General features: G+C 34.4%; 1 protein-coding gene across 1 annotated transcript in view; it reads right to left on the reverse strand.

The window, feature by feature from the left end:
• LOC131065853 (exocyst complex component SEC8) overlaps positions 1-19,324 on the reverse strand; it is a 246,086-nt gene that overhangs the window by 20,129 nt on the left and 206,633 nt on the right. Inside the window, exons 20-21 of the mRNA XM_058000496.2 lie at positions 6,403-6,598; positions 6,163-6,240 (exon numbers count right to left, since the gene is read on the reverse strand). Coding sequence (XP_057856479.2) covers positions 6,163-6,240; positions 6,403-6,598 — 274 coding nt within the window. The remainder of the gene's footprint in view (positions 1-6,162; positions 6,241-6,402; positions 6,599-19,324) is intronic.

Here is a 19,324-nt window from a genome sequence, read left to right on the forward strand (position 1 = left end):
CTGTTGTTCGATCATCACATTGGTTAAATTGCTTAAAGCACATCAGTTATAATAAACCGATCTATTAATCTATAATTGTTAGTGTCAAGTTAATCAACCGATCATAATGGAATTGATTAATGAAAACCCTTGAGTATCATATATCAAAGATGATACGATCATTGTAGATGGATATATATAAAGGTTATACAATTGCAGATCATCGAAGTACAGTCGGGATACAATATAACAGTTTGTGACCAATATATATATAAATCATATTCGGCGATATCTATATCTGTAGATGGTTGATGATATTAGTCATAACTTTAGTTAACCCAATCAATGGTCAAACCGAATCATCATCATTAAAATGCTTCTATTATCGCATTATTCTACAATCGATTAGTTATCAATTCATTTATTAATCATTGGTTAAAGCATAACCGATTATAATTGAATCGATTAAATTATAAATCGGTTTGGCCTCAAGACTCTTCACGTAGAGTCACATCTCTTCTATTGTCTTCCGGCATATATATATATATATATATATATATATATATATTTGATAAAATTCGGTTGGAGGTGACACAACGAAGATTACAAGAGCAGGTTGTGAGAATCAGTACGTAGATATTAATATCGAAATCAAGATCATTAATATACTCTACAATATGTGAACATTGGTATTGAAACCTAGTTCATTTGAGATTGTGATTATATCTATATAAACGTTGAACATCAAATATAATATTCAGACTCAATTCCTACCTTGTATAAGTCGAATTGAATTCATTCTAAGTTAAAGTAACAATAAGTTTGAAAAATACCAAATTTATAAATCTGATCCAAACTTAACAATTTATTCATCTGATCAGTGGATAGATATTGTGGGTCTCCAATCCCACTGTGGTTTTTCCTCTTTGAGGTTTTCCACGTACAAATCTGTGGTGTTATGGTGTTCATCTTTGTGGTTGCATTATTGCTTATTGTTATTTGCTTTTATGCATACCGGTTGCCAAGTTGTTGTGCTAATAAGGTTAAAATTAATCATACCGGGAGAACATTGATTCACCCCCCCCTCTTAGTGTTCTTGGATTCCAACAACAATGCCTGTGATTTGTTTAAATTTGCAATTTAGTAATTTACATTGTTTAAAATCAGCAAGAAAGTTCCAGTGTAACATAGCAATATTGTCCATCCCAAATTAGAATCCTTAAGAGTTATAATTCTGCATGTAATGCACCATTGTAATTGAACCAAAGGCAAATAAAAATAAATTTATTTTTGCATTCAGTTAAGGAACTTAAATAATCTGAAATAGCCAATGACATTACAAGCAGATTGTGTATATGGCCATGCTGTAGGAATTTTTAGGTTACGATCCTGTTCCAGGTTCGTAATTTAGTCTTGAAACTCAGAAGATCTGTTCTGGAAACATGGAGCTGTTTCCAAAAACAATCTTGAAACATCATGCAATGTTACTAGCTCGGACTTTGGTTCGGATTTTTGTTCAGTGGTTCAGTGTGTGGATATAGTGACCTCCTTTTTTTGGCTAGGGTTTGTTTTAACTTTTGAGTTTGTCCATACAAAAAATTTAATATATATATGATTTAGCATGTATAGAGATTTAATATCTTCAATTGTATATGTATTAAGTCCTATGAAACCCGGGGACACGTCCCCTACCTGAAAACCCCCGTCCCAGTCCCGAGGACATTTCGGGGACTTGGGGACGGCCAGGGGACGTCCCCCCCCCCCCCCCCGCCCTGTCCTCAAATTGTCAGAATTTTGAGGGGACGTCCCCGGGACGGGGGGATGGCTGGGGATGGATTGGGGATGGCTGGGGATGGCTGGGGATGGCGGGACGTCCCCCACATCTAGAGCTAGGGAAAAATATTAAAAAAAAGTCGTATTTTCAATTTTTTCTAATATGGGCCCTCTATATTGAAAAAATTGTAATGTTCCCAGTTGGGGATTGGATTATTTGGCGTTCAAGTCCTGCAAACAAACAATATGAAAGATAATTAAACATATATATTTATTTGTGCAATTATACAAGAAAGAATGCTATACGTTATTCTACATATTTAACAAATAATGTTAACTGATTTATTGTTATCTATAAAAAAGGATACAATACTCAGTTGGACCTTACCTGGATTGACCCAACCCTCTATTGAGAAATATTTCTCAGTTAGGAGCAACCCAGGATGTCATCCTCCTAAGGTCTCTATTTGGGATCTCTATTAATGAGTGAAATCATTAATGTTCTCAAAGCTTGGCAGAGATCCCACCCCTGCTCAAGCTTCTCTATTTCTAACATATGCATATGGTTAACCTCTACAATATATATATATATTGTCTCTAAGATATTCCCTATGAATCTCTCTCTGGATTCCTCTTGGAATCTTGGCATTCAATTTTGCCCTCTGGTCTCTATGGCTCCTTTAAAGGGAGCAATCATCGTAGACATTATCAGGGACTTAAATATAATTCTGCTTTGAAATGCATCAATGATCCCTAGCTCTGTAAATTACCTCTGAAGCAATCTCTATTTCCTCTGTTTTAATTTTGAGTGTATCTCTACAATCTTATGGTAATTGTTATTTAACATCACTAATATATCACTATTATATTATAATCTTGAGTATATCTCTGTCTCTAGAAGTGTCGTTACAATTCTGAGTGCATCTCTATTATGCTAATTCTGAATGTATCTATGCAACATTGATTCTAAATGCATCTCTGATATATTGATTTAGAATGTATCTTTGTTATTTATTGGCTATTTTGCTTTAATTTATCTTGCAGTATGATTCGAATTCCATGGCATTATTCATGAAGTATTTCCTACGGTTTAGGGCAAACCACTTACCGTTCACTTGCCGGTGGTGTATCCTGGATATGCTGGGTACGCTTTACTCCTTCCACGGTTTTTGCTTCCAACGTGGCTATCACTGTTAGCACTATCCCCATGCATACCACCAAGAACACAAATGTTACTGCCTGTAACTTAACAATAATTCTGATCTGATCTGATCAATGGTGATGTCACTAGATGCTTTTGATTCCTTCCCTTTATATCTCTCAATTTGAGGGAGAGGTCACACCTGTTCATCATGTATGCCCTTTGGCAAGAGACACACCCTTTCACCATTAGCACCCTTTGAAAGAGTGCAACTCTTCATTATTTCTACCCTTTGAAAGGGACACAACCTTCCATAATCAGATGTGCACTTATTATTTAAATCAGATCTGCACTTCTCATTTCCAAATTATACCCCCTCTCAAATGAGGTTCTTTTCTCCCTTTTATATCTCATTGTTGAGGGAGTCGCAACTTTTTCTTTCATCTCTTTTGACTTTTCATTAACTTTATTAAATTTTAATTAATCACATTTAATTATATTATTTTATATTTTAATTTAGTTTTTAATGTTTTAATTTTATTATTATCATTTATTATTAAATTCTATTTCAAAGTGGGGACATTACAAAAATTTAAAAAACGACTATCAATTTTTTTATTATTGAATTTGAATAGTTATGAAATCAAAATACGACTATCTATATTTTATTATTTTTCTAACATGGGCCCTCTATCAAAAATTAAAAGGCAACATTAAATTTATTAAATCATATCAAATATTTATAATTTTAAATTAATTCATATTATAAATTTTAAAATTTATAAATAGAAAATAAATTAAATAATAAAATATTAAATAATAAACATTATACTTTGCTTTTTAGTATTTACTTAGTACTATTTTGATTTCCATATCGCAATTGACAATGAAACAATATGGCAGTAGTGTGGCCTTTGGGCATTTTGTATGTTATTTCTTTAATATCTATTATGATATGCATATTGACAATGTGAATGAATTGAAATTCTGAATTATGAGTGCATATTGAGTATTGAGTCTATTGATAATGTTGTATGTTCGATGTTTGCATTCTAAAATGTTTTCATAGTATCATACACATGCTATATCCATGTTTTCATATGAATATAATGTATAGATGCATGCTTTATCCATGTTTTCATATGAACATTTGGAATTTTCCTATATATTTTAAATTTTCTCTATATTTTATATAGCCGTCCCCTTTGCCGTCCCCCCCGTCCCCAAATTTGGCAAAAAAAATTGCCGTCCCGGAAACTCGTCCCCCCGTCCCCCCGTCCCCCCATCCCGGAAACTTGGGGTAACGTAGAGTATTAACTAATAATAAGACTAATCACTAGGATGGTATTGTTGAATGTTTAAATGGAGATGAGGTCCTCTATTTGTAACCTCGTCGATTCAAAGCTTTGGATCAAAAGTGTTTACCCTTTAAAAAAACAACAACTACTAATAATAAGACTAATATTGCATGTTTAATAATTTAATATATAGTTCATTTATTTATAAAATATTAAGTCATATTATAAATTTTGTAATATATTTCACCCAAATCTTTAACCTATTGTAAATATATAGTTCTGCACAATATGAATGCTGTGTAAAAATTGTGAGTGTGAACTGAAGATAAAGTGTGAACAGGAAGAAACAAAAATTAAAAAATTGATCAAAGACATCTGGAATTTTGCAAACAAGAATAACTACTACAAGTTTTGCTTAGCCATACATGAGGAGATTTTTGCTCCCATAAAGAAACTGTCTACAATGTGGGGTGAATTGGCAGAGCTTAGGGAAAATATCCAGACACAGCCTGTGCAAATTGAGGTCTGTGAACCAGCAGCTGACAATCTGTCCACTCACTGTACACCTGATTCTATTGTCTATAGTCCAGTCACAGATAAATGTAAAGTCAGAATCTAAAAAAGATAAAAAAGAAAAAGGGTGGGTTCATTGTTAAAATATCCCTTTGCATACCAGTTCCAGGTCCGGAGTGGGTATGAACTGGACACGGATCCAACCACATACCCTATAATATCAGTATATTTATAAATAATATCTTCAAAATTCATCATACTATAGTCAACAATTAGCCAAACTGCTTATCATATTCATTTGAGAAATTGTTTAAGAATCAATTTGAAACTTTGAACTTGCCAGATAAATCAGGTTCCTTGCTGTAATGGAACATTGTGATGAGCGAGGGAGCAATGAGTAGGACAAGTAAAGTAATTGCAACAACAATAGTAACAATTGTGAGTGTTGAGGTAGCTACAGCATAAGCACTGACATAGCTTGTAGGAATAAATTGAGTGGTGTGTTTGTTCTTTTGTAATGTGATTCTGTTGGAATTTACAGTGACGAGGGTTAGCTTGACAGGGGGATTGTGGGCAAAATAGTTTAGGGATAACTACCTTTTTGTATTTTTTGGTGTGTTTTCCTGAACCTTGACTTATGTGGGCCCACAGATTCATCCTAGAAATACTCTTTAAATTGAAAGATGTTCCTAGAAATGGATCTAACTCTGTATCAAGACCAGTATTAGAGCCTAAAGTACTTTCATAGACTATGAAACTACCAGGGTATCTAATTTTCCAGCAACATAGATTATGATAGTATGAAATATTTCAGACATATAAAGTATAGATTTGAAAACTTACGGATATTGTGTTTCTATTTGTTTACATGTGATTCTGGATTTTTTATTCACAAAACTTGGATATTACATTTATTTTTGTTTATACATAACTTTTATTTAAGTAGTATTTTTTGTATGGCTGTTTCTACGCATTTCACATCCAGAGTTCCCAGAAAATTTGTGTTTCCTCCACCTGTTCCTTGGTTTCTCAGCTATATTACAAATTAAAGTCAAGAAGCTTTGTGCTTTGGGAAGCAATAGTTCACAGCTTGACAGTATTTGATTAAGTCAATAAATGCTTGCAAAAATATCTGGCAATGCTCAAGAACCAGCTTTGAAAGTTATCATGATACATACCAGGATGTCTCATAGCAAACATGATACCGTTCACATATACCCATACAGATCTTAAGGTAAAAATCAAAGATGCTTTGAGGACCAGCAATAAAAAAGTACATTCTATGTTAAAGGAACAGGCAAATAAGTCAAATTGCAATTTAAGGGAATTGGAAAATTTAAAGATAGAAATAATGAAATTATGTATTATAATTGTGTACAAGAATGGTATTAAAAAACTCAGTTGTAAAAGAAAAATATATATAAACGAATAACCATGGTAGATCATAAACTAGCCAACCTGTGTTGTTAGGGAAATAATGAAGTCCTCTGGCTCTTCTGCATCTTGATCCTCTGTATAATCTCTATTTGCCATATCCTGCATCAAACATCATGAAAGAAAATCTAACATAAGAATTTTGCCTACATGCGACTCCTTTTGTAGTGAGTTTTCAATTCTCAAATAAAATAAAAGCAGGGCTAATTACAACAATGGGAAAAATGCCATATCCAAACTTCCTTTACAAGGGAAATGACCAACCTGCAAATGAAAGAGTGTCTCCAACTGCATTTCAATTCTTAGAACACGCAAGCATTCCACTGCTAGGTTCCTATACTGATCAGCAAGAGTTGCAAGGCTTGCAGTAAGTGCACTGCTGGTTCTCCTATGATGATGCATGTGATAAGAACTATCCTTCTTTTTATCATTTGATGATCTTGAAGATGCTTGTCCAAGCCTGAATATTTTCAGAAAAGGATTGATAAATAATATACATAACTCAGTTAAAAAATTACACTGATTTTCTTCTTCATGATATTTTGAAACATGTCACACATTATATTTTGTATTGCCATCACGCTTTTACACTATGCTAATCTGGAAAGTTCAGTGGATATTTATACTCTAAAATGAAAAAAACGAGACAGTAAAAAAAATGTATATTACTAAATAGAAACAGACCATTGAGTTTATATATATCAATAATACACGCGTCTCTTCAAAATGAGTATATCTGATTCATAACCAGTGACAGGAAAATATGTATCATAAACAAAAATACAGAATTCCATAAGCCATGCTATCCTTTGGTAGTGGTGGTCCCTTGGTCAATGGCAATACATCAGACATTTGCTAACTGAGCCAAATTCCAAACTCAACAGCAAAGTAAAAAAACACCCACACTTTGGATTTTACCCCTTATTGAACATCCCCTCTTGTTCCAATCACCAATATACATCAGAAACATTTATATCTGCTGTATTTCCCAGCACCATCAAACTCCTCTTTAAGCAGAAACAAATGAATGTTTTTCTGCTATCCATAACTGACGGAAGTACAGAATAACATTATTCTTCATTAAATTTGATCCATTTTTCCCACAATTTCCGTGAAGTTCTGTCACTGAAATGTAAAAATTCCTCTATGATAAAGAAAAAATAAAATAACTTTGTAAATTTTTGAAAGACGGGAATTACTTTAGATGAGAACTCATGCCTGGAGGCTTGAGGTGACTTATGTTTCCTAACAAATGCGATTCATTTTAACATGATTTGAACTTCAGTAGGTAATAGCTAAATGAAATTCTAGAATACACTAGCAATTTTAGATAGGCAATGACTAGTCTCCCTGGAGAAATAATATATACATGGTTAAAAACTAAAGCATATTTTGTTAGATATTCCTTTCCTTCACTGAAGGTATTATAGGCTACTACTAGATACAACAACTATGATTAAACAGGCCAAAAGATGGCCACCATATGACCCAACATATATATCTACAAAGGATGAGAGTGTCAATCCAAGAGAGTTAAACAGCCAGAGATCTATGAGATGATATCTTTGATTTTGATTAAGCAAGCATGGATTTTTAAAGGGCCCTGACCCTTTTATGAGTGAAAACATTTAGCAATAAAAACAGCAAGACAGCAAAGGACAGCCAAAGAACAACAAAGAAACTACATGGGATAGAACACTACAAAACCTTTCAAACTACAAACCCAAGATCAAGGTGGTTTATAGAATTATTCCAACAATTTTTGTTTAACCACAGTAAAAGGATCCTTGTCCTCTAAACCTCTTTCCTTTGAACAAGAAAAATCTATTAGAACACAGGCAGAATCCTCTTCCAGCCCCAAATTTTAAAAGAGGAATTCAACATCGTACTTTCGACAAGAGATTTCCCTTTATTGTCTTCCTTCTACACCTCATCAAAAAAAGTAAAAGACTCCTTGATAGTAGTAGGAGTATGATCCTTTTTCCTCCAAATGAAATGATTTTTTTGTTATTAGAACAACTCAGTAGTATAGCCCACTTTAAAAGAACAATGACAAATAATAGGACAGTCTTCAAATTCAATCTGCTACACCCAAAATACATATTTTGAAGATAAAGTAATCCAAGTAGGGAGCACCTTGTTTTTCTCCACAAACACATAGAATCTAGTAAACAACAAACACTTTTTTAACTTTGTGATCTGATTAATATAGCACACCATTGCCCAAAAGTATTGGCAATACTCATTAAATTTTTTTTATTGTAGAACTCCTAAGGCATCCCCAACAATCTAACACAAACAGGAAACTTGAAACTATTATCATTCATTGGATTAAAATCCAGAGACCAATTTTTAAGACAAAGGCTATTCTTCCCTAAAAAAACCAAGGACCTTCAAAAAGAATCCTTAGGTAATCTTCCTGATTGGAAAAGTAATAGAGGAAAAAATTATTCATCATTGCAACTACCTGAATCTGACCTCTTAGTTTTGAACTCTGAAGCATCCATCTTTTGACAAATTCAATGTTGGGACGATTGTTGTAGAATCTCACAAGAAGCAAATTTCTAAGCAAAGTTGATGATTCAGTAATAAGAGAAGCAGGGGTATGGATTTGAATCTGCCCCCTCCACTTCAGCCATAATAGAAACCCTAGGGCAATCATGCTCTTCGGAACACCCAACAGTTTCTTCATAGGCATAACCTTTCGGCAAGCTGCCTCACCATGAAGTTCCTCAATAACCCTAGATGAAGCAAGAACATCAAGTGGGGAAGCAACCTCCACCCCTAAACCATAAAAAAATAAATCAAACTGAACTAAATATGCACAAACCACAAATTTTTTAACCTCCAAAATAGGAGATGAAGAAACAGAAACAACGATAGGACAAGAAGCAGCAATATCGTTCTCAACAAAAGACATGTCCTCGATAGATGGAGGGAGAAGAAAGCCCTTAAGCAAACATGAAAATGGAGCACCATCATGGATTTCTGTCACATTCTTCCCAACAACTTCATGCCCCTATGCCTCCCTACAAGCCTCAAAAAGAATATCAAAAAAAGTTCATCATCCTCTTTATCCAAATCACTTGCCCAAAAATCTTCCTCAAAAAATTCATCCTCAGCAATACCTGAGGTAGATTTGCCAATGCAAGAATAAGGAGAGAAAACTATCGCTAGGGGTTGTGCCATCCCGATGGCAAGTTAATAGCAAGAATGACCTCCTCATGCACCCAAACATTTTCCTCCTCCGCACCTTCAAGTGCCAAACAAATTTAGTAGGGAAGCCATCACCCTCTAAGTTGTTGCCTCCATCCTCTACACCTTTGTCTCCATCGCTAAAAGAAGATGGAGAACTCGTTGCTGCTAGGGTTTGTGAGCTAGATGTTGTCACCATCACCATTTTGCTCATTTTGGATATCTTTGTTGGTTGCAAGGCATCCACTTATTTCTTGAGCCAAGGGCTGAGTTTTACTCCTCCTCAAGCTCCTCAAACCAAAATTTGATATTTAAAATTTTTTTTGTCTACATGTTGTTGGTTGAAAATTTTGTACACCTGGGGAAATATACAAAATTGTGGCTTCAACCACAGTGTGTGAGTAAAGCTCTCCTAATTAAGGGAAGACTCCCCCTATCTATATCTAATCTAAAACTAAATAGGATGAAACAACAGTCTTTCTTCTTTCTTCAAGAAAGCTAATATCCTTTTCTCTTCACAGATAAGTGATAGCAAGTTAACTTTAAAACAGTAAATACAAAAAAGAGACCTTTTTGTGGGATTTTTGGAACATAAAGGGAAGCAAAGTTTCCATGAAGGCACAAAGACCTCCGTCACTTCCACGGGACGGGAAAACAGAAAGAAAGCTCAAAGTCTTCAACTATCTATTCTCCTATCAACCTTTTTAGATGATTTTCCGCTAACTAAGCACAATATGTAGCAGCTCAAAGTCTAACTACATGATGCACTTCACCTTACATGCACGAGTCTTAAAAATAGAAGTAGCACAAATTCTACAAGCTATCTTCCAACTTTAGCTTTCCACACTAGTTTCAGATATGATAAGCAACTCAAAGTCTGCAAGACCAAATCTGAAATCCAAACATATAACTCTAAATACAATTAGCAGCTCAAAGTCTGCAAGATTGAATTTAAATATGTCATGTCCCCTCATGGATCGTTATATATACGGAGAGAAAGAGAGAGACCCTAAATGAAGAAATTATTATTATTAATTAATATAATAATTACCAATGAATGATTATTTAAAATTCATTAATTAAACATTATTTAAATATTATATATTATCAACATAATTTATATATTCAATAATAAACAATAATACAATTAAAATACAAAAGAGGAAAAAATAATAATAATAAAAATAAATATATACATATAATAATAATAATATAAATAATAATAAAATATAATATAAATGAGTTCGAGATTATAGTTAACAGACTAAATATAATATATACATACAATTATGCTAGAGACTATGATATATATATCAAAGGACAAGACTTGCATACATTAGTGTATCAACAATCACCAACAATGATCAATATAGAGATATCACTTAAGACTAAGCATTACGAAATTATAAAATCAATAAAAAGTTAATATTATCATTGCAAGTCAATATATGGAGAAGTTGATCCCATTACATGAAGCTATATACAACGTATCATACGATTCATTATAAGGGGTCCTAGTGGAATAAGGGAGTCGCTGCCAGAAGGAAGATTATAATCGCAGCAATCATAGTCAATATCCGCTCAAGATAAAGACAAGACAGCAGATCGACTTTTGAAGGACCATCGATATTAAAGAACGAAAGATAAAGTACATAATCAGCATGTTATGAAAGGTAATGAACGACTTAGTGTGAATTGTCTTTCAGGAAGAAGTCGACTAATTCAGTCCATCATTGATACCTGAAGACAAATACTTTATAGATACAAAACTAATCATGAGATGACAATAATGTATTAGTCAAATGGCTAATCATTAGAAACCGATTATCATTTACAGTCATTATCTGCCCACACGATGGTCATCGCGTATGAGTTTAATATCAATTAAGGAATGAGATGATAACATAATTATCATCGATTTTGAATTGGGATTAGTCATCACAAAGGCTAAGGAATGCAATCAATAAGATGTATTAATCCAATAGAGAAATACGATTAAGACCCCTTAACCATCATCAATTAAAGACTATTGCATACTAGTTACAAAGAGGGACAAACTCTTGTGAAGAGATGCAATCTCTAGAAGAGATAGGTAGTGAAGAATAGACATATCGACTAGGAACATAGCCTTTCGTGTCTAATACAAGGTATATTAATGCATGCTTTCCTATCCCATTGAAAAGGGAAGGGAAGGAAAAAGGGTATTAACTGCAGCACCAATAAGAGCAGATCGGGACTGTTATCAAGTAACCAGCAGTGACATTTGGTATGCTTAATATATGTAGCCCGATAATGTTGTAGGCAGAATTTAATAATAGTAGTATTAACATAAGTCTACACAATATAGTAATACTAATATAAAGGCATTCACATAATGTGGCAGACCAGATCTGACGCATGTCAGATTTGTCTGTCATCACAACCATTAGGTAGAATAAAGGATAAATGCTTTGGTAAATGGCAGTGCTAGTCATTTATATTATAGGAAATATAATTGATTTATATATATATATAGAATTTGTAATTTAAATGAATATAGTTAATAAATATTTTAATATATATATTAACGAATATTAATAATGAATATTTTAATATATATATTAATGAGTATTAATAATGAATATTTTAATGCATATATTAGTGAATATTAATAATGAATATTTTAATACATATATTGATAAATATAAGTAATGAACATATTAATACATATGTTAATAGATGTTAACGAATACATATCAATGAATAGTTAAGAATATACGTTAATAAATAAATGTGAATTTTGGGTTAATGGATATTTTCTGAATACATGTTAAATTAGGAATATGTAAATATGGATTATGGAATGAAAAATAGTAATAAATTGTAAAATATATTATAAATGTTATCACATGATGGAGGCTATAGGGAGGAAACTCCCTTAGTCTAAAGGAGGAATTATGATAATCTCTAGGGCAGTATATACTGAAAACTGATATGCATATGTATGGCTTGGTTGATTAAACTCAACCAAGAAGAGATGGATCTGGCCGGTCCCCTCTGAGGACTTGGATGATGGAGGCATCACCCAAGGCAAGGAATAGACAAGGGTCTTCCTTGGATGGCTTGGGTGTAAGAGGTTACACCCAAGACACGAATCGAATTAACCTTCGATTTCCTGGAGGGCTTGGATGTAAGAAATTACATTCAAGACAAGAGTCGAATTAACCTTCGATTTCTTGGAGGGCTTGGATGTAAGAAATTACATTCAAGACAGGAGTCGAATTAACCTTCGATTTCCTGGAGGGCTTGGATGTAAGAAGTTACATTCAAGACAGGAGTCGAATTCACCTTCGACTACTTGGAGGCCTTGGAACCAAGATGGGTTCCAAGAAGGCGAGCTTCACGACCGCATAAGGACATACTTTCGTATGACAATCGTATCCTTTTTATTAGATAAAAGTTGTGATTATGTTAAGTATTTTAAAGTTAGATTGCAATTTAGATTACTTATATATGTATGTTTGTTGTATTCTAACAATCTATTTTGTAGGTTAATGATCTCTGATTAGTAGGGACATTACAAAATCCCTCTTTCACAATAAAACAAAACTCACAATCAACTCTAGAAAATGTTGTCACATAACAACTTGAATTGGCACAAAGTCTCAACACAACTTGCCTCTTTTATTGAACGCAATCTGATTTATGGCAAAATTTTGTTGCATTGCCAAAAAGATAAAGATTACAATAGACCCCTCAAGTATTTATAGAAGAGGAGTAATAAGAAAAAGGTGGGAGGATCCCAACTAACTTGAGAAATTCTCTCAACCACCAAGACTTATTCAATAACTAACTATGACTTATTCCAACTACAGTCCTAATTGAACACAACTTGTAATTGCTTTACATGTAATTACAAAAGTGCAAGTAATGAGTTAACTTGCAATTACAAAATTATTTTTTTTACATGTAACTTGTCAAAACAAAATTACAAATGCATAACTAAAACTATTTCATGTGTCTAAAGACGTGACTCTAACTGCATCATCCTTTGTTTGTGATGATCTTCATGTCGTTTCAAGATGCTAGAACTTGAAGTATTTTGGATTGGTAAAGACATCTTGAATCGAAACGGGAACTTGCATTGTTGTCTTCTTGCTTGGGGTAGTACTATCTTTTTAGGAGGGAAAGGGTTGCCTTCCTCTTTTCATGTCATGACCATCTTTGTCTTGAAAGCATTTTATGCTCTCAACCATGAATTGTTGTTGTATCTCTTCTTTGTATCATCCTCCATTCTTGAAATCTGCTTGCAAAATAAGGCCCATGCCTTAATCCATTGATTTGGTAGATCGTGTGTGCAAACCGGACTGAGAAGGGAAGAGATAAATTGATGCAAAAATGGGCTCACAAGTGAATTTCAGGTTTTGGAAGCTGCATTACATGTGTGGGATAAACAAGAGCATTAACTTGCAATTGTGGAAAACAAACATGCAACTTCATATGTGTAATGGGTAACTACAAGTTTGCACTTGTAATTGGACCTTTAAAACTCATTTACAAGTGTTTTTTGAGTGCATTTTGAACCAATTTCAGGTTCTGGATGGCTGACTACAGGTAGACTTTAAATGGGGAAAATGAATGAAGGTGTGAAATGAGTGGATGAAATGGTGGGAATAGGGATCTTGATATGAGGGAAATGAAGCTTATGACCAAAAACAACAAGTGCGGATGGTTATGAATGGATTTTTGAAGAACTTTTCCATGTTGATCATATGAAAAATGGGAAGAACTTTTACTTGTAATCAAGTTTTAAAAACCCAATTTTGGAAGAATGGGTATTTTTCATCTTTGAAACTTGGAATTTCAACAAAAGATGGTTAAAATATTACAACCATAAAGGAAGATCAATTATTTTCATCTTACATGCAATTGGATTTTTAAATCCTGAATGCAAGTAAAGAGGGAAAATGGGGAAAGACAATGCAATTTGCAAATTGCTTTGCAAACTTGGAACAAAGGGGAAAATTTCTCACAAAACCGATTTTAGGCAAGAACAAAACAAAACATATAACTATTGTGAAGAGAAAAAATCTCTTATAGACAAAAGAAGAAGATTCAAACCCTAGCCATGTTTTTGAAAAAACGCCATATGTATCAAAATGCCCATTAAAAGCATGAAGAATCGGTCAAGTAAAGCACCCAACCTCCATGCCTAGGCAAGACAAGCCAAAACGATTTAGGAAAGACAAGATTCGTGGCACTTGAATGAGGCAAATGGTGGCATTTTTCAAAAACGTTTTTGCTGTTAAAACACCATAAAACCAGCAATAATGTCTTCCAAATGGCATGAAGAGAGTTGGAAAATGCATGAAAATAGCAAGGAATCCAAAACGCCTTCCTCCTCCTAAGATTTCTCCACAAAAATCGGTGGAAATTGTAAACAAAATCCTCCAATATTGCTGGTCGGGTTTTTGGGAAAGAACAAGAAGTTTCATTTTACATGTAATAGTGAAAATCGGGTTTTAATTCCTCCCATATTACAAGTTTAAAATGTTACTTTTCTCTCAACAAGGCAAAATCGGGTTTTAGAAATCCAATTGCAAGTTTAAAATTCCTCAATTTACACTTTATGGAGAAAATCGGGTTTTTTGGGCACAATAGCAAGTTTAAAATTGTCACTTTATTCCATTTCTAAGCAAAATCGGGTTTTGGAGAGAGATATGCAAGTTATAAATAACTTGTAAAGGGAAAATAAAATCCCTACAAGAAGTTTTAATAACTCAACACATGTAATAGGAAAATAAAATCCCCATTACAAGCAAAAGACATTAGAGGTTTTTCAGAAGAATTACAAGTGACTTTTAAATATGCAATTTAAAATTAACTTGTAAGTTATCCAAAAAATCCCTATTATGACTTAAAAAGCCAAAAAGCATCAAGGGGGAAATAAAAAGTAAGTTACAAGTTCTTTTTTCAATAAAGTGCACTTGTAATTAGCCAAAAATTTCCCTACAAAGACCAAAACAAAGGAAATCATAAAAATTTGCAATTCAAGGAAAATTTCCCACCTGCAGTCAGGGAGAAAAAACCTGAAATTGAAGGAAAGACATAGCAAACGAACCCAGAATGCGATGAAATTTGAAACGTGGTTCGAGGATGGACTGAGGATTAAGGCAATCCAAGGATTAGGCGAAATTATGCCTCGGGAAGCGTGCCATAGAGTAAGATTTTCATTTTTTGACAAATTTTTTATGTAATGGTCCTTCATTTTTTAAAACAAAAATGAGGACAACACATGTGACCAAACTAGGACTAGTGAATTGAGGCACATCTACGAAAACGGTAAACAAGAACCCCCAAAACAGTTCAAGTAAAAGAAAAAATATTTAAAATAAGTACAATAAATAAATGTATCAAATAGATATATAATGCATGTCTGTAGAATGGCAATGTAGAAGATCAGGAGACATATAGCTACATCCAAAGGGTAGAGCTAGATTCCCTTGCAACTACAGGTAACAATTGTCATGTTAACACCTGAAAATAATCATGGACTAATAAAACCTAAGGACCAGTTCTCAATTGCGCCAAATGTAATCCCACCAAAGTAGGTAAGTGAACCAAAGAATCATTCCCAATACATGAAGCCAGACAATCCTTGATAATAATGATGAAACTTTTTATTTTTCTGCAAAATATGATCCCTCTATGAAGCCATTGAAAAATGTACTTGACTCTCCTTTGAAACTAGGGATTAGCATTGGGTAGCTTTGCAATAGTTTGAGTTGAGAGGAATTGTTTGTTAGGTCTTTGATTGTTATGCTAACAAACATCATAGGTAGTGAGCTATTTAACACTACCAATGCTCAAGATAAGATGGACCAAAGAAGCAAACTGCATAACTCCTATAATGGATTCATTCCCTTGGAGAAATATACCAAAATTTCAAAGTATGGAGCTGAAATTCCATCATGATGATAAGAAGATTGGACTTTGTGGTATGGCCCATAGTTGGACTACCTGCGACTCTGCTCGACTCGCCAAGCCCCTGAGAAAAAAACTCGGGAAAAACTCGGCAACGTAAATACATGCTTAATTTTAATAAAAAATGCATTTTTTTTGCAAAATTTAATGAGAAGATGCATCCAATGAGTCAATAAATGATAACACAAAAGAAACAAACTGATTCTAGATATATTTAAATGCAAAGTGTCTACAAAATCGCATCCTCATGAGGAATGCTGATGGCTGGAAGCAAAATAGTAAATAGTTTTTGTAAAACCAAAAGTAAATACATCATTACAAATTACAATTACAACTTCCTCTTCCCAGCTCTAGCTAAAACTAGAGGAGAGGTAAAACTAGAGGGTCTAGTCCTAGAAGTTTGCAGTGGGCGTGACTGTGCCTCCTCGCTCGGTATGGCTGGCTCATCCTCCATCCTGGATGAAGCTATGTCTCCACCTGCTTGTGGCACTGGCAATGACTCCTCATCCTCATCCTCTTCCTCCTCAATGTCATCCAGTGTGAAACCAAATCCACCCCCCTCCTCCATAGCTTGCCTCTCCAAATCAGTGTTGTCATCCTCAGAAAACAATGGAGGCTGCTCCTGTGATGTCCAATCACTGTAAGGATCTATATCATCCAAGTCAAGTGGACCACCTGCTACTTCCTCTACCTTCCTTACGCGCAATCGAAGATTATATTGCACAAAGACAAGGTCATTGAGGTGTTTTTGAGCTAGCTTGCTCCTCTTCTTCGTGTCGATGGCTTCAAACAAGCTCTAATTGTGCTCACAACTGGATGAACTACAAGGTTGACATAAGATTCTGAGGGCAAATTTTTTGAGATTTGGGGTATTTCCACCCCAACTTTGCCACCAAGCATCTGCAAATTAAAATTAGGTTGAAAGTAGCACCCCTCGCCGGGGTCTGAGGGTGAGAAAAAGAGGGGTAGAGAGATAGGTCTAGATCTTGGTGGAGATCTACAAACGCACAATATTTGAAATTTCATCATTCATACTCATAGTTTCAAACTTTCAACTCTAAAATGTATAATACCAAGATTTTTTCAATGCTAATTATGTTGTTATATGGAGCCTAATTAGACTCGGAGGTTAAATTTTCCCTACTTCAATCAGCGCAGTTTCCCCTATATTTTTCAACGGAGGTTTGGGGGCAGCGCCCCCAAGTTGGGGTCAAGGGGCATCGCCCCTTGCGCGCTTCCTGTCGCGATACAGGTCGGGGTCGAGGGGCAGCGCCCTGCGAGGCCAAAAATACTTTTATTATTTTATAAAGGCGTCGGGTGTTATAAAGTATAAGAAAGGAAAAAGACATATTGAAATGCCACTTATACTTAAATGTTATATTTCATGTGTATATTCTGATGAAGAGAATGAAACTGACCTAAAAAAACAAAAATTGATAATTTTTTGACATGTTTGGGCCTCTTTTTTTAGTCTGGCCGAGTTTTTTAAAGAAACTTGCTGAGTTTTTGCAAAAAACTCAGCAATTACTCGGCAAGTTTTTGCTGCGAGTTAAAGTCATAAGAGCTCAAAAACTCGGTGGGTTTTTGAAACTCGCCGAGTACTCTGCGACTGTTCCATCTATGGTATGGCCAATGGTGCTCCTATAGAGAGTTCAGATAAGAGGATGGAGAGGGCCTTTCGAAAGGGAGAAATTGAGTGGGTGGCTCAATTCTTTGTGAAGGATACATCCACACGCGATAGTAAGAGATGTTATCCTATTTAGATATTGAGTATATTGGATAGCCATGGTACGATGTTCAGTGATTTAGCTCACACATTGCCTCCTGATAGAGAATTTGAGCACATTATACAGCTTGAGGTAGGTTCTAAGCATGTCATGGGTTACTTTGTATCACCACTCAAGAGCTTTCAAACAAGAAATAGAGAAAGTCATTACAGAATTGTTGGGAGATGGGATTCATATGTCCTGTTCTAGTCCCTTTGCCTCATCAACAATACTAGAGAAAAAGAAAGATAATACTATCGGAATGTGTATAGACTACCATGCGCTGAATAAGAAGACCAATTAGAATAGATATCCAATAACTAAGAACAATGAGCTAATTGGTGAACTACATGGAGCAATTTATTATTCAAAAATTGACTTGAGATCCAATTATCACCAAGTCAAGGTGAGGGATGAAGATGTACATAAAATAGCTTTCAGATGCCACTATGGATGGTTCAAATTTTTGCTTATGCTTCTTGGGTTAACCAATGCTCCAACTACATTTTAGTCTTGTGTGAATCATATTTTTCAAGGAAACTAAGGAAGTTTGTTTTAGTGTTCTTTGATGGCATTTTGGGGTGTAGCAAAACATGGGAAGAGCACCTTAAACACTTGGATGTGCTAGGAATTCTTGAGCAGTAAACTCTTTTTGCAAAAGAGTCCAAGTGTGAGTTTGGTATGACTGAAATTCTATACTTGGGACATATCATCAATGCATAGGGACTACAGGTGGATCAAGAGAAGATTTAGGCAATAATATATTGGCCACCACCCACCTCTTGACACAATTGAGAGGTTTCTTGGGACTTTGCAGTTATTATAGGAGGTTCATGAAAGGATTTCACAACTTGTTGCTCCATTGATAGAATTAACAAATCAAGGTGCATTCAGATGGTTTGAAACAGATGAAGACACATTTAAAAAACTCAAAAATAGTAATGAGTTATTGCCCAGTACTTTCCGCCACAAATTTCACTATTCCATTTGTACTTGAATGTGATGCATTAGGGGAAGAAATAGGGGCTTCTTTAATGAAAAAGGGGCATCCCATTGCTTTTGAGAGTCAAATTAATGGATATGGAACACCAATTTTCCATTTATGACAAAGAGATGTTGGCTATCTGTTGACGTGTATTTTTGTACACAATCATACACAGAATAAAATACCAATAGGCATCTTATCCTCTCTTGAGAAAATAGTCTCTAACTGCTGAAGATCTGCAAAAAGGATCAGTTAGGTAGACTCCAAGGTTCTTTTA

Source organism: Cryptomeria japonica, chromosome 6 (genome assembly GCF_030272615.1).
Source record: "Cryptomeria japonica chromosome 6, Sugi_1.0, whole genome shotgun sequence".
NCBI lineage: Eukaryota > Viridiplantae > Streptophyta > Pinopsida > Cupressales > Cupressaceae > Cryptomeria > Cryptomeria japonica.